Below are 16,270 nucleotides of genomic sequence, written 5' to 3' on the forward strand. Positions count from 1 at the left end.
AACTTGATTACAAAACGAAGCAGTTTAGTGGGGCAATTAAAGGCTCAGTTTGTAGGACAGCCTGTCAGGGAATGAAGAGCTTGTTAGCTGTGCCTCTGGACAAGTAACCAATCTTTCTGTGCCTCACTTCCCCACCTACAAACTGGGGAAAATATACCACCTATCTTGTTTGGTTATTATAAGGATTAATCAAATTAACACATATAAATGGCCTGTAACAGCACCTCGAACATAGTAAATGCCCTATGATTATTAGCTATTATGATTTCTACCGTTTAAGATAACAAAATCATCTTTAGATAAAGTGTGGAGGTTTTTTAAAAGTATCTTTTTCTGCCTTTTTAAGGCCCAGATTATATAAAGGACCATCTACCAAAAGTTCAGCAGCACACCAGGTATACAGGAGAAAAGCGCCCTGTGTTAGAGAAGACGGGAGATCTCAACTACTTATGGAGGCCTGCCTCACACAGCAGCTTACCTGCAAAATACAAACACGCGTATGTTGGTGAAATCGGCTGGGGAATACCAGTGTATGATTTTATCAACAAAACAAGGCGTGAAAGTGGCTTTCACATCAAGGTATTACACTTATGTTTCTGTTCTCCAGAGCACACTGTGGTTTCATTTGAATTCTTTCTTGAGTTTGCCTCCATAGGAAACACCATGTTCTTGGTCTGTCGTGGAGAAATAATGGCATCTGAGTTTCGCAGAAAAGTAAATGTGTGGAGAAATATAGTTGCTACTACCCTTCCCGTTTGGGCCCCTTAATATGTGAGGAGAGGTGTGAAGGAAATGAAGCCATGGGTAATGCAAAAGCATTGGTGTTTGGCCTGGGGATGTGATCCAATTTGCATTTATGCCACAATGTTCACACTCGCGTCCCCTCCCGGCACTGCTGTATGGGCGGGTGGTGTGAAAGCAGGCTGGGCTGCATGCACAGCGTCCACAGAGCCAACAGATGAGTCCCAGACCTCTGAAACCCACTGTGCGGCCAGCGCCTCAGGGAATTCAGGGAATCAGGGATCAGGGAATTCAGACAGTCCTCAGCAACTTTGTCTCATTTCTCTTGGCCGTGTGGAGGCAGGGATGAGCCCATACAGTCTCCTCTGTGGAGGAAGGCAGCACAAGTGATTTAGAAGTGAAATCTGAGAATTCAAACTTTTTTTCCAGGCAGGCCTTTGCATTAGCTGAAAATGGAACGTATATCAGTTATGTAATAACCGGATTTCCTTGTATCTTAAGGTGATATAGTACAGCCTCCTACGGTAAAGGTTAACAAAAAAAACCAAAAACCTTTTTCTGGCCCAACCTGTACAACAATACAGGAAAGTGATTGGGAGCTCGGTCTCTGACATTGGACAGACCTAGGTTCAAATCCTGACTTTGAGGTAGGTCTGGCATGTGACCTGGGCTGGGGAGTTCACCTCTCTTCCTCTCTACTCACTTCTCTTCCCCATGGCAGTGTTTCGAGAGCCCACTTCATAGAATTTCTGACTTCCTAGTCTAGTTCTGCCACCTACTAGCTGTTGGTGGCCTTAGGCAAGTTCCATAACCTCTGTGCTTCAGTTTCTTTATTATGAATCTTGGTATTTACCTTATTGGGCTGTTGTAAACATGAAACAAGTTAATATCTGCAAAGTGCTGGGAACAGTGTCTGGTACCTATCAAGGGCTCTATGTGTTTACTATTATTATTATGTTGTGAGGATTAAATACGAGAACACAAGGAAAGCACTAAGCGTGATGCATTGCACGCAGCTGACATCCAAATGTGAGCTCTTAGCACTGGGGCTGTGGTTATTAGTACTGTGGTTGTGGTTAACGTTACTTAGTGTCAGTGAAACGAAATGAATGCTCAGGTTCTGCAGCTGTGTCCTGTGCCACTGAGGCAATAAAGATTAAGATCAGAAATCTGATTAAATATCAAAACTGGCGACCATCAAGAAGAGTACAGCCCAAAGCAAGGCAGCTGGTTGGAAGAGAGTGCAGAGCTTTCACCACCTTGTGGCTTCTCTTAGGCTGATGCCTGCTTTGGTGCATGGCCCTCAATCTGTCTGCTCATCCTGAGCGTGTATAGCTTCTCTCCTTTTCTGTCTTTAACTTAAGAACTCATTTGTCTGCTCAAATGACTCAGATGACGTGCATCCAAGCATGCCTGGTCTTTGAAGAAGGCTGGGAATCCACAAGAGATGTCAGCCATGACTTCGCCCTCCAGGAACATATTTATCCCATTTCTTTCGCTTGTATTTCACAGGTGGCTTTAAGTCACTGCCCTGCATGGCAGCCCTGTCCTCTTAACCCCCATGGGATTGAGCGTGAGCCATAAAATCCTTTCCTTTTCCCAACTCGTGGCAGACTCAGAAGCTGGGCTGGTTTGATGGTTTGACACAAGCAGTGGGGGCTGTTGCTTCTTCTCATCTGTGCATTACCTTGTCCCTGGCATTTTGATAGTAATTGTTTCTTTTTTTTTTTTTTTTAACGTTTATTGATATTTAGAGAGAGGGAGGGAGAGAGAGAAACGTCGATTTGTTCTTCCACTTATTTGTATTTTCAGTGGTTGACTCTTGTATGTGCCCTGACAGGAGATCGAACTTGCAACCTTGGTATATCAGGATGATGCTCTAACCAACTGAGCTGCCTGGCCTTTGGGTAACAATGTTAAACAATAGCCTAGCCCAGCCGGGCGTGGCTCAGTGGTTGAGTGTCGACCTAGGATCCAGGCGATCGGGGTTCGATTCCCGGTCAGGGCACATGCCCAGGTGGTGGGCTCTATCAATGACTCTCTCATCGCTGATGTTTCTATCTCTCTCTCCCTCTCCTTTCCTCTCTCTGAAATCAATAAAGATATGTTTAAAAAAAAACACCAAAAAAACCCACACAAAAAAAATAGCCTAAAGGGTTCCTTGGACTTAAGAACTTATAATGAGAGCAGAAAGATTCATTGAGAATGACAATACATATTAGCAAAGAACTGGATATGATATTCTGATGTTAAGGCCTGGGCCTTGTCCTGGAGGCTGTTACTCTTCTCTGCACCCTCGACACGGCTTCTCTACGTCCAGCCCAGGCTCAGGCTAGGCTTCCTTATCAACCCAGCGTTGCACACAGCTGCTTCCCGACAGTCAGGCTTGGCATGGATGGACATCTGAGCTGATACATACACGCACACTCCATGCACGAAAACGAGCTCCTAATTACAAATGTATGAGAGGAGCTGGTAAATTCCCTAGTGTGATGGACGTTAGGGAACTGTCTCTGTCCACGTCCTGTTCCTTCTCTGGTTCTGTCATAACTGGACCTTTATCACACCTCTGCTGTCCTCATACTTGACAGTGCCAGTCAAGACGGTACTTTGGCCTGCAGGGCATGGCTCAGTGGTTGAGCATCGACCTAGGATCCAGGAGATCGGGGTTCGATTCCCGGTCAGGGCACATGCCCCGGTTGCGGGCTAGGCAGCCAATCAATGACTCTCTCATCATTGATGTTTCTATTTCTCTCTCTCCCCCCCTCCTTTCCTCTCTCTGAAATCAATGAAGACATGTGTTGTTTTTTTTTAAAAAAAAGATGGTACTTTGTTTCAGTCTAACTTCAGAGACTTCTCAGTGTCTGTCACTGCAATGGCTGGAACTCTGATTTTAAGCACAAACCTTTATCTGGTGGATTTTTATAGCCTGCTTGGCTGCTCTTCCTAATTTACTGCTCCAGGTTTGCAGGAGGCTGGCAGTTAAGGAAGCTCAGGCCCCTCCAACAGACACATGGTAAGAGGCCTGGGGCAGCTGCTTCCTACCTGGGATGGTCTCTCCTATTTGGGGCACTAGGAGGGGTTCTGTAGCCCATCTGGATTTGGGTAGAAAAATAATGACTTCCAGGCTGAGTGACACGTGAAAAATTTCCCCACATTTCAAAGGTCAGTAAAAATCACAATATCAGGTTTCTCTTCTGGATCTTTTTGTGTTTAGCTATTTCCTACTCACTCGTGTGTGGGTTACAATGCCATAATGATACATATGGATATAAGCCAGCAAAGATCACTGCTTTTGTTATTATCTCAGATTTAAGAGCAGTACGTTCTTTTTTTTTTAATGGATTTGGTCTCTGCCAAACTATATGTGTTGTTTCTGGAAGAATATGTGGAGACCATTGAAACAATTCCTTCGGTTTCAACCCTATGCTAAACTGAGGACGATTCCGAGTGCTGCTTAGCTGGGCATGTCTCCCGTTGCTCGGCCTTTCTCTAACCCACACCTGGACAGTATGAGCGCGCTTCCTCACGTTCACTTTCTCCTCCTGCACTCTGACCTCGTGACCAAATGATTGAAGTCATTTGATTTTCCCACGGAAACAGTGTTATACTGGACCTGCTGACTAACTCTTCATAGGTGTGAGCCCAACCACAGTAGTAAGTCAATTAATCATAACATCTATCCCAACCACTATATCATCAGACAGCATAACAACTTCAAAAACCTACAGAAGGGAATCAGGAGAACTATGGGCACCTATAGACATATTTATATGCAATACAGTATATTATAATAAAAGCAAATTTTTGAGGCTTTGAAACTCCTGTCTCACACTTAATTGGGCACAAGTTCCATTGTTCTGAAATATGGGAGAGCTTCTTTGTGACAGCTGTATGGGCATTTGAACAGATTTGATGAGACGTTGAGTTTCCTGAGGGCTGTCAAATAAACCGACCCACAGTTGGTTGTTTCATCAGACACTGTTCTCACTGTGATTTACTTACAGAAAGTAAACATAAAAAGAGCTACCATTGACTGAGTATTTTCTTAGTGAGGAAGGTACTGTGATTATTTCCATTTTACAGATGAGGAAACTGAGGTATTGACAGGTGAGGGTCCTTGCCTGAGGCCACACAGCCAGTAAATGGGGGGGGCAGGAATTCAACCCAGGCCATGGATGGATTCAGGACTTAGAGGGGATCCAGCGAGTATGAGATGAATGACAGCAAAGGAAATCAGAACATCGGACTGAAGCCGGCGCATCAAATATACGTTTTGTTATCACTTTTCTTTAAGGCGGAGTCTGGCTGGGCTCAATTCCAATTGCCTTCTCTTACAAGGTATGAATCCCTTCTTCATGGTTCCCTCCATTTTCTCCCAGCTTCCCATCCTGCATGTTTTGCACACAATATGCTTTACTTATAATATTAAAATGAATTAGTAGTAGATATCACCCACATATCTGATATAATAAGATATAGCTTAGTAATAGTTACTTTTGAATTTTTACTTAATAAACACTTTGTAGTGTTTCAAAAATAGATGATCAAATACAATCTTTGGCATTATGGAAAAAAAAAGAAAAGACTGTGAGGTCCTACTAAAGCGTACCTTCTTTCCCTGTCCCAGCCCCATGCGGTCTTCCACACTGTCCACCTTCACACGACAGTGTCCAGGAAAATTTTCAAACTCACCTGGAATAAAGAAATACTGTCAGTGTGGAGATGACTGGTATGTAGACCACCAATCACACACTTCAGAGTTTCTGGATGTCTTTTACTCCAAAGTTCTCACTTACCTTTGGGTTTATTTGGATGAATCACAGTCACCAATGTTGAGTCTCACGCTCCTAGTCTCCAGATGGGATAATCAATCCGGAAAAATTTTAAAAGATAATAAAGCTCCCTTTTTCAACCAAGTTATACAAGCAAAATAGAAAATAGATTTTCTAAAATTAGGCTCATCTTTGGATTGTTGCTGTTCCTCCCCAGATGGGAGTGTGTTCAGTTCTCGCTTCATACTTCTTAGAGTTATTTGCATCCTAACAGTTTGTGGTTTAATATAAAATAATTACATTAACACCTTTCAGCCTGAAGTGCTGTGTAAAGCAATGCATTTTCTGATACCACGGCAGCCTTCGGTAAGGGAGTGCCACATGCTGACCATCTGTGAGGGAGGAGAAACATCAGCTAAAGAGGCCAAAGAATCCTTTCTCTTGAAAATAATATATTAACACCATGCACCTCCTTATTCAGAGATGATATATTTTTCCCTTTTTACAAAACTTGGCTCTATAAGATTCCTCAAATAAATGGAAGGAAGTAATTTCCATATAAACTTTTACTTGTTTCTGAACATCTGTAAATAAACTTTATGTTTGAGGCTTCCTTTCTCTAACAGACCATGAAAACACAGGGGAGGCATATCAGTGATGTGTGCCTCCTGCCCTGGGTTCAGAGCAGCTTCGTGAAGAATGATGTGTTTGAAAAGGAAGCCCCCCTGTGGGTAGCTAGGGACCCTGCCACCTCCACATTCCACTGGGCACCTTGGGCCCCAGGGACCTGGCTCTTCAACCAAACAAAGGGCTTCCTCTCTCTCCTTGAGGCCACTTTATAGATAATTATTGGTGAACTGGAAAAAAATACATATTAATTTTCACACCTTTTGTTAGGATGTAGAAGCATGAAAAAGAAAGAAGGAAATGGAACTCAATGTAATTTCACTAGAAATTAGTGAAGAAACTTAATAAAATCACCTGTGGGTGATTTTATTCCTTAGTTAAAGATGGCTCATAATACGCCAGGGTGGTTACTAACATTTGTAGGGCTTCACATAACATCTTGAGTCTGTGTCTAAATATAAACATGACCATTATTTTTTTAAAAAATATTTTTATTGATTTTTAGAGAGAGGAAGAGAAACATTGATCTGCTGCCTCATGCATGCCCCCCACTGGGAGATTGAACCCGCAACCCAGGCATGTGTCATGACTGGGAATCAAATGGGTGACCTCTCAGTGCCTGGAATGATGCTCAACCAGCTGAGGCACACCAGCCAGGACTAAACATCACCTTTTTAAAAAATTACACTTCTTAAAGTTGGTAATTATGCCATAAGTTTTCAACAAATATTATTTGATGATGATGTGGAGATTCAGATCTAAGGAAGGACTGTCTAAATTAGAATGGGTTCTAATAAACCCATGGTTTGATTCCAGAGCCAGGCTCCTTTAAATATACTATCAAAGAATTTTGAAACTTGGGCATGATTGAATATCTTAAGTACAGGTGGCTAAAATACCAGAACATCTGTTTTCTAAATCTGGCATTTATCCTGGCTTTTTAAGATCTTTGGGAGAAATTCTAAAATTAAAACTTTAGGTTTATAGTTTTCTCTATTATTCATAATACAACACTCCCAGAGTACCTCAGCTGTGTTGACAAAAATGCAGAGAATGCATAGCAAATGAAGCTAGCAATCTGGCAACACCTATTCTTTCCCCAGGACTGAACCTAGGAAATCAAGCAATCTTAATTGAGCACATTGGAAACAATTTATTAAACACAGGGGGCCCTTTCTGTATCATCCCAGCTTTGTCTCTGGGCACAAAGAAAATGGCACTGAAAATACGTGCTGTAGGAATTCATGTGAGTTCCTTCATTGAGGAAGAATTCATAGGGAAGTTTCTCTGTGTTGTCAAAGTTTTTAGTGTAACTGTTGTTTGCAATTAGACTGCACAATCCCAGCCACATTCTCAATGGCTTTAGACAAACTGAGGTCTGAGATCTGTTTTATTTAACATTGTATTGATAGCATCAACTCCACGCCTCCTACTCCTTAGAATGGTATAGGCGATTATCAGTAAATATGGGAGATAGAGACTGAAATGGCTTCTTTTCTCATACAGTGTCTTTGTTAACAGACCAGGTTGCAGAAGGGGAGAAATGAATTTTTAAGTGAGTATTAGAATAGGAATTATTCTACTCCTAGTTTATTCAGTAGTCATTTGAAAACTACCACTTAATTTTTTACTGAAACTTAGTTCTACTATTACTGTTTACAATGCCTGGATACCACCCCTAGTGTAATTCTGTATTCTGAAGCTAATTGGACAATTAACTTGGGAGAAGCACACTTTTTGACCTTTGAATTAACAATAGTGCCAATACATTAGAAAACTGCAAGGGTGAGAACAGTTGCAAAACAGGCACTTGATTATATTTCAGAAACTGTGCACTGAGCGCAAATAGAGACTTGGGAAGCTGTTGTGTAGCTTTTCTGTAGCTTGAATAGTTGAATCCACTCAGATTTCAGGCTCTGAATTTAACCAACTCTGAATAAAGGGCTCATAGCAGAATGATTGGTTACTCACTACAAATCCTAACAATTCCCCACAGAATGAGTTCTGGTCTTGCTTTCAGAGAGAATCCTAGTGTATCTTAAATTATGGGAATACTATTCTGAATAAGAATAATAATTCATAATAATATATGAATAAGGAAAACATTTATGTCCCCGGAGAAGTACAGAGAGAAAATAACAGATATTTGCCTTCTCTCTGAGAATAAATGAGGCAACTTAGCATTCATAATGCTTTTCAGGGTAAATCTATGTTTGTGGCCTTACTGAAAAATTGAATGCAACTTGTAAGTGAAAGCAGCCAGCTAAAAAACTTGTCATTCCCCCCCCCCCCTTTGCATGCTAGTCTGCCTACTATTTTTTAAAATAATGTCTCAGTTTTCCCATCTATGAAATGGGGATTATATTAGTTTTCTTTGGGGTGAATTACCACAAATATAGCAGGTTAAAGCAACACCCATCTGCTTGCTCACATTTCTGTAGTCCAGAAGTCCTGAGAAGGCATGGCTGGGTTCTCTGCTCAGGTCTCACAAGACTAAAATCAAGGTCTTGGTTATGGCTATTTCACCTGAGGATAGGGGTCTTTTCCAAGTTCATGTGGTTGTGGCAAACTTCAGTTTCTCATGGACTGAGGATCCATTTCTCTTCTGGCTATTAGTGAGGGGTCATTCTCAGCATCTAGGAACTGCCCACATTCCTCGCCACCTGGCCTCCTCCATCTTTAAAGTCAGCAACAGATAATCTTCCTCATATCAAATCCCTCTGTACTTTAAATTCCCTTTGCCAGTAAGGGCCCAGATCCTTTTAAGAGCTCACCTGATTAAGTTAGGTCCACTGAGGATAATCTCCCTTTCTTAAAGTCAACTGATTTGGCATCTTAATTACATCTGCAAAATCCCATCACAGCAGTACCTAGATTAGTATTTGGTCAAATGCCTGGGAGAAGGTGTGTATACCAAGGGGTGAGAATCTGGGGGGCAGGGTCATCTTAGAAGTCTGTCTACCACAAGGATAATAATACCTTAGAGGACTGTTAAATGGATTAAGTGAGATAAGTGTGTAAAGCACTTAGCATAGTATCTAGTGTAATAAGTCTCAATAAATGGGATCTAGTATCATTAATATCTATATACACTCCATTTTCCTGCCTATATGGATTTTTGAATTATATTATTATAAACACATTAGAAACATGATGGAATATGTTACTCATTATTTGGATACTCCACAAAAAAACAGAAATACTGGGGCCACGGGCAACAAACTCACAAAACCCAGTGTTTAGTCTATTTGCTGAAAGTTGATGTATGTTTTCAAATTATTTAAAAACACTGCAGTTAAAAAAAAAGAGAGAGACCAAGATGTAATTCATATTGGTGCACATATATAATGTGTCATAAAATGAAGTATGAGTCTCTGCCTTGTTCATTTTTTGCTTTTTAATAAGAAAAATGCACTGCAGAATTCATGCTTTAAACACTGACATTTTTTCAGAAAGAATTGTTTTGTTTCTACTCATGCTCTGAATAGAAAATGAATACTTTAAATGCTCCATTCACACAAAGGCCTTTATGCCCCCTTGTTCCCTTCAGTAGTTCTAGTCTAGAATAGGCAACATTATGCAACTTGGTGATCCAGCTACAACAGTGAGAATGCTTCTCACTGACTGTGGGAAGAAAGACCCCTAAGGGGTTAACAGTAATATTTTGCAAATTGAGGCAAGTGAAGGAAAAAATCTATTAGCATAAGAAAAGGTAGCCTTGAGGGATTTTCCACTCAAATCTTTGGTACTAAGAGCTCTATATTTCCAAGGAGGAGGGTGGAGAAGAGAAACCCTGGAGTCTAGACATTCTTAAAATGCATCACCACTGTATTCATTCCCCTGGAGAGAAAGACCTAGTTATAGATGGAAAGTGGTCCTTTCTAGTAAGGAAAGTCAAAATTGAATATATTAAGAAAAGCATCTTGAGTCAAGTATGGCAACAAAGCAAAAGGATTCCTCAGCAATCAATTCCAAAAAGATTTCCTAAGTATGTCAGGACTAGATTAGAGGGGGTTTGAGATTAAAAGTGAAGTATTCAGCAATGATTTTGTTAACTAGAATGGGCCGGAATGCCTGCAATTAATTTAAGTCAAATGTAACAACTTTAAGTCATTCAGAAATTGTGTCTAATTCACACTATCTGAATGTAGTTAGCAGATATTTCCTTTTTATTAATGCCTAGACTTTCTGAAAAATGGTTTAATGGGAAATATCCAATTTTCAGTTATGATTATTTCTGCTAGTTAAAAATGTTCAAATTACTGTAAAAGATTTTCACTAATTTCCTTAACACAGAAAATATACCGCCCTAGTGGGTTTGGCTCAGTGGTTAGAGCGTTGGCCCACAGACTGAAGGGTCCTGGGTTCAGTTATGGCCAAGGGTTGTTGTACCACGGTTGCAGGCTCCATCCCCAGCCCCACTGGGGTGCGTGTGGGAGGGAACCAATCCATGTGTCTCTCTCACATCGATGTTTCTCTCTCTCTCTCCCCCTCCCCCCTCTCTTTTCCACTCTCTCTGAACGGCAATGGAAAAATATCCTCAGGTGAGGATTAAAAAAAAAAGAAAATATGCCAATTAGTTGTTACCTATTTCTATGAAGATGCTGAATTAGTTTTCAAATCAGTTATTCTTTTACTCTTATAAACAACTGACCAGTGGAAAAATGATATTTTTTATTCTGAATTTCACTAGAATTAACACCACAGTGAGCATGACTGTCCAAATAAATCATGAAGGATTTCATTAATAAATTACAATAGAAAGGGGCTAGCTTATTTTAGATAACAAAATTTTTATGACATTATACACTGATATCTATAGGAAAAATGGGGTGAGGGGAGGGTCTGTTATTTTGTTTTTAAGAAAAGTCCTTCCAGATTAAGAAGATGCAATTTTTGGTTGCTAAAAATGTGAATGAAGATCAAAGAAGATTGTCCAAGTCCCAGAAAGTTTGTCCAGAAGCTGATAAGAAAATTATTTAGAAGTCAATTGATAAGATCAATTTTCAGGGAATTAATGTGTCAGAAATCAGTTGAAGAAACAAAATTATGCCATGACCTTTCCATTATATACAGATGATGATTTTTCAAATTTTCTGTGGAATAGTGGGACAACCTTGCATTAAAATCTCATTTGTCACTTTATTTATTCTCCATGTGGACATTAAAGAGCCAGGAGTGACCAAAGTTTCAAGTCTTCATCCTGGAGTAGATGACTTATGAAAGCAGATCTGCTTTTCTAAAATAAGTAACTCTGAAGCACTTGATCAGAAAAGTCAGCTTAAACCAAAGCTGGAGGGGAAAAGAGAAAAAAGGGTTTTGTTTTTTGGGGATTTTTTTATGCTCACTGGAGGATATGCTCATTGATTTTAGAGAGGGAGAGAGACAGAGAGAGATAGAGAGAGAGAGATTGCCTGCCTCCCGCACATGCCCCAACCGGGTATCAAACCCGAAACCTAGGTATATGCCTTGACTGGGAATCAAACCTGCGACCTTTTGGTGCACGGGCCGATGCTCCAACTGAGCCACCTGGCCAGGGCAAAAGGGATGATTTTTTTGAAAGTACTAGGTCATTCCTCTGATGTAGAGATTATCATAATATGATTTTGCTACTTTGTGTGAATATAGCATCCTATATCAATGTAAGCAAAAAATGCATTCCAAAACTGAAGTGAAATATGTTTGATAATCCCATATCATTGTTTCCCTGGTATGGAAAATTTAGCGATGATTGCAGAACACAACCCTTTTCAATAGAAATTTGAACCCTTATTTCCCATGTTTATGCCTAAAATGTGCCATCCACTGGCTAGTTCCTGGGGAAAAAAGGCAGTATATAGAGGTCACTTACTCAGTGATAATAGGTACTTTCCATGAATCCAAGAGGGTGTGGGGATTATTATTATTTTTTAATGTGCGAACTGGTTCTAAGCTGCCAAATATTTTATCAATATTCCAAATGATGCTTTCCGAAAGGAGTTTCCAGATCTATACCTTACCACAGCTATCTATGCACAATCCAGCTCTTTCCTACATTATTACCACCATATTTTCTAATTCCATTGAAGGTAAAATGAAGAGACCTCAACTATTTGAATCTAAATGATAAGTAGTAGTTTCAAATGCCTGTTTATAGGCACGGAATCAGAAAGGAGCCCAGAAATCACTGACGACACTCTTCTTGCTACCCAACACCTGTCCTTTTACAGAGACTGAAAGGAAAGCACATAGGGTCATATTGATTTTACTTCTTGTACTTAGTTTTTTCTCAGTTCAAGAATCAAAATTGAAACAGACTCATAGATACAGAGAAGTGACTGATGGTTGCCAGATGGGAGGGGGTTGGAGGGATGGGTGAAAAAAGGCAAAGGGATTGAGAAGTACAAATTGGTGGTTACAGAATAGTCACGGGGATGAAAGTACAGCATAGGAATATAGTCAATAATATTGTAATAACTATGTGTGGAGCCAGGTGCGTGCTGGAAAATTTCACGGGGAGCATTTGGTAAAGTATATGATTATCTGACCACTCTGCCATACACCTGAAACTAGTACAAAATAATACTGAATGAAAACTGTAATTAAAAAATAGAATATGCTTTTGATAAAGTGAGTCTTTATAATGCAAATTTAACTTTGTTTAGGGAAAATTATGCCCAACTATAAATGAGACAACTACTGATGGTCTCTGTTTTCTTCTCAAAAGAAAAAGTGGTATTGTCATGATTTCAGTTATTTGCTTTGAATGTGGAGTTATTCAAAGAATTCAAATGGTGCAGTACTTTTATATAAATAGATAAATGAAAAAAATAAAAGAATCAAAACACCATCTTCTTTTAATTGAATTTAGCATTTCCTGTTTAATCTCCCACCCTGATCTCTCTCTTGAGTAGGAACGTAGACCCTTGACATGTTGTTGCCTGTTTAACTCAGAAGCAGGGTGCATTCATTTTCTTTCTTTTACAGTATAAAGAACTAAGTCGAGCTGCTATTGATGAAGTAAGCCACAGATACCAAAACCCATGGTAAGCATGTATTAGTTTCCTTCCTAAATTGGTAAAAGGGTTAATTTTTAAAAACTTTTAAGTATATTACCACTTTGTTTCTTTTTTATTCCTAATAAACACAAAACTTTCACTATAGATTTTAAGTAAGAGGAGAAAGGGGAGAAGCCAGCATAGAATATGGGGGGGAAAGAGACCCAGCCTGCAGCAATTAAGACCGGATGAGCAGAGCAGCTCTAACTATGTACATAATTCTTTCTGTGGAAAACAACAATGTAATTGTTTTGGTTAAAAAAAAAAGAGAAGGAAAGAAAAGCTCATTTCATGCTGTTGGCCTAGAAACCATCATAATGGGTAATCTTGGTTAATAAATGTAATTCTACTGAAGTCACACAATGGCTTGAATTCACGCTATCTTAAGACAGCCTCTAAGCTAAATTAAGCATGTCTGGCTCAAGGTATGTTAAATTACAGGAAAAGAGCAAACCTAGGCTTGTCATCTAGATGTAACATATAATTCGGATTCCTAAGAGGGGAAGGATCAATCAGCCCTCCTCTTACAAGACTGAAGATTTAGTAATGTCTTTGTTGGCCTTAGCTTTTTGGAGGCCGGGGTTTCTGGAGCCTGTTTCACCTCATTTTTCACTGTTGAAGGATACAGCATTAGTATGTGCAAAATGAATGGATTTTAGACTTTCTGCTGTACCAGGACAGCACAGACTGCACTAAAAAGAGACAGACCCTCAACATTCATATCAAAAGTCTATTAGTTACGACAACACAATCTCAGGACAACAGATCTCATCGGAGAATTCCTATAACTTATACATAAAGCATATCCTATGTTTAAAACCATAGAGAAATAGTTGCAATTTATTGCATGCAAAGCACACATTCTCATTAAAATATCCCACTTTGTTCAGATAATATTGCAGGCGTCTACCTACAAATGTGCTATCAAATATTTCCAAACCAAAAAACAAAACAAAACAAAACCCACCATGAAAGGCCACTGAAAATCAAAGAAACTTCAACAAGAACTGGTGATATAAGTGTGAAAATTTGCTGCATTTATTTAAACATAAAAAACTTCTTAGAAAGTAGCTGAGAAGTGAAGCTTGGAACATTTCCCATGGATGAAAGAATGTTGGCAACATTCATTTCTAGGGAATATGATACGGATTGTACCAGGTCATGAGGATTAAAATGTTTATGAAAAAAGCCTTGTACTTAGTGGACTGTAGATTCAATTGGAAAGTTGGATATTTATAGATATATATGAAAAAAAATAACAAAACCAATTTACATATATTGAGTGACAAATTATTAATGAAGATACTTATAACTAGAAAAGTTAAAAACAATTTTTTTTTTTAGTGTATTGATGACCCCGTGGACTTGTCAGTAGCCTCTGGCTCGAGTCCTATTTGTAACTAGTTTAGATGTCAATAACCTAAATGCTGCTTCTCTCTAGGGACTTTAAGCATATTCAGCTGCTTAAAAGACTGGGCAGATGCTCCTGAGTAGGATCCTAAGACAGGCCCAGGTGTGCCCCATCCCCTTGCATTCTCTAAGTATGACTGAGGGCTGTCTTTTTCCTGGGCAAAGTTACTGCTTAGCCTCCCAATTAATTTTCATGTTCCGTCCTTCTTAGTCAATAACTGTCACTCACTAAATTCAGCACTTCCTGTGTTTGAAGCAATGCTAGATCCTGTGGCCACAGTGGCGAACAAAACAGGACCAGTATATGCCCTTCTTAGAATTTGTATTCTAGGCGGGGAGAGAGACAGTAAACAATTAAGTGACTTAAGAACATTATACTGTGTTTCATGGTTTTAAATAGTTTTTAAAAAATATTTTTATTGATTTCAGAGAGAGGAAGGGAGAGGGAGGGAGAGATAAAAACATCAATGATGAGAGAGAATCATCCATCAGCTGCCTCCTGAATGTCCACTACTGGGGATCGAGCCCGCAACCTGGGCATGTGCCCTGACCAGGAATTGAACTCTGATCTCCTGAGTCATGGGTCAGTGCTCAACCACTGTGCCATGCTGGTCAGGCTAAATAATTTTTTTTAAGTACAAATATAATTCATGCTTGTGGCAACAAGTCAAACAATATAAGGGGTATATAGAGAAAAAGTTTATATTCTGCCCTATTTCATCCAGTTTATGATAAACATTTCATTACAAACGGTATTTATGGGGGGCAAAGAGAAGGTTTTACTAGGGACATCTCCCTGGACTGAGGGTCAGAGAACTGTTCACTCAGGAAGTAATTATTAAGCTGACTTTGAAAAGGTGAATATAAGCTCTTTCCTGGCAGAGGGAACAGCATGTGCAAGGCCCTGAGGTAGGAATGAGTATATCCAGTGCAGCTGGACTACAGAAAGCACTGGGAGGATAGCAAGATGAGGGTCAGGATTTGTAGAACCTTGTGTCCAGATTAGAGAATTTGGGTTTTAACCTAGGAACAAAGAGAATTTATTAGAAGATTCAAAATAAGAAGCAACATGATTCTTTTTTTTTTGGTAAGATCGCTGGGATATTGGAGTGCTGTGCGGAGAATGGGCTGAAAGGTGACAAAAACAGTCATAGAAAGATCAGCTGGGAGACAGTTTCATTTAATAGGCCCATCTTCAGTTTTCAGTGTGCTTTGCAAATGAGCCAAAATAAATAGTGATTACAGAGGGCTATGGGAAGAAAGAAGGATTTGATTGAGCTTTCAAAGAAACGTGGGCTTTAAATACATGGAAAAAATTTGGTATAATGATGGGGAGTTAGACTGTATTCAGTACTGTAATGAAGCGGATTTTAACATCATCTTAATTGAATTTCAGAGGCCAAGGTACATGACCAAGAGTCTCAGAGCTAACATTTCAGTCCAGGTTGACGGATTCCATGAATATGGGTTGGGATCTGGGCTTAGACATTTTAAAGGGTTCTCCAGGTTATTCTGATGTGCAGCCAGGGTTGAGCACCACTAGGGAAGACTGAGAAGAGATGAGCACTGAGCCTTGGGGCCGGGAGGGTAGGGGGGGCAGGGGGAGCCCACACTGAGGACAAGATGAACGAGGGCCTCTGAAGGAGAAAAGGAGCCTAACGGTAGGGCTCTTAAGACCAT

General features: G+C 39.9%; 1 protein-coding gene across 2 annotated transcripts in view; it reads left to right on the forward strand.

Moving 5' to 3' along the window:
• SPMIP2 (sperm microtubule inner protein 2) overlaps nucleotides 1-16,270 on the forward strand; it is a gene marked incomplete at its 5' end in the record, with an annotated part of 138,873 nt that overhangs the window by 87,441 nt on the left and 35,162 nt on the right. Inside the window, 2 exons of one of the 2 annotated variants that reach the window (XM_081134197.1) lie at nucleotides 347-579; nucleotides 13,110-13,168. In XM_081134197.1, coding sequence (XP_080990323.1) covers nucleotides 347-579; nucleotides 13,110-13,168 — 292 coding nt within the window. Of the gene's footprint in view, nucleotides 1-346; nucleotides 580-13,109; nucleotides 13,169-16,270 lie in introns of those variants that run through there. The other variant, XR_013998594.1, reaches the window with a different exon arrangement.

Source organism: Miniopterus schreibersii (genome assembly GCF_964146895.1).
Source record: "Miniopterus schreibersii genome assembly, chromosome: 4".
Classification (NCBI taxonomy): domain Eukaryota; kingdom Metazoa; phylum Chordata; class Mammalia; order Chiroptera; family Miniopteridae; genus Miniopterus; species Miniopterus schreibersii.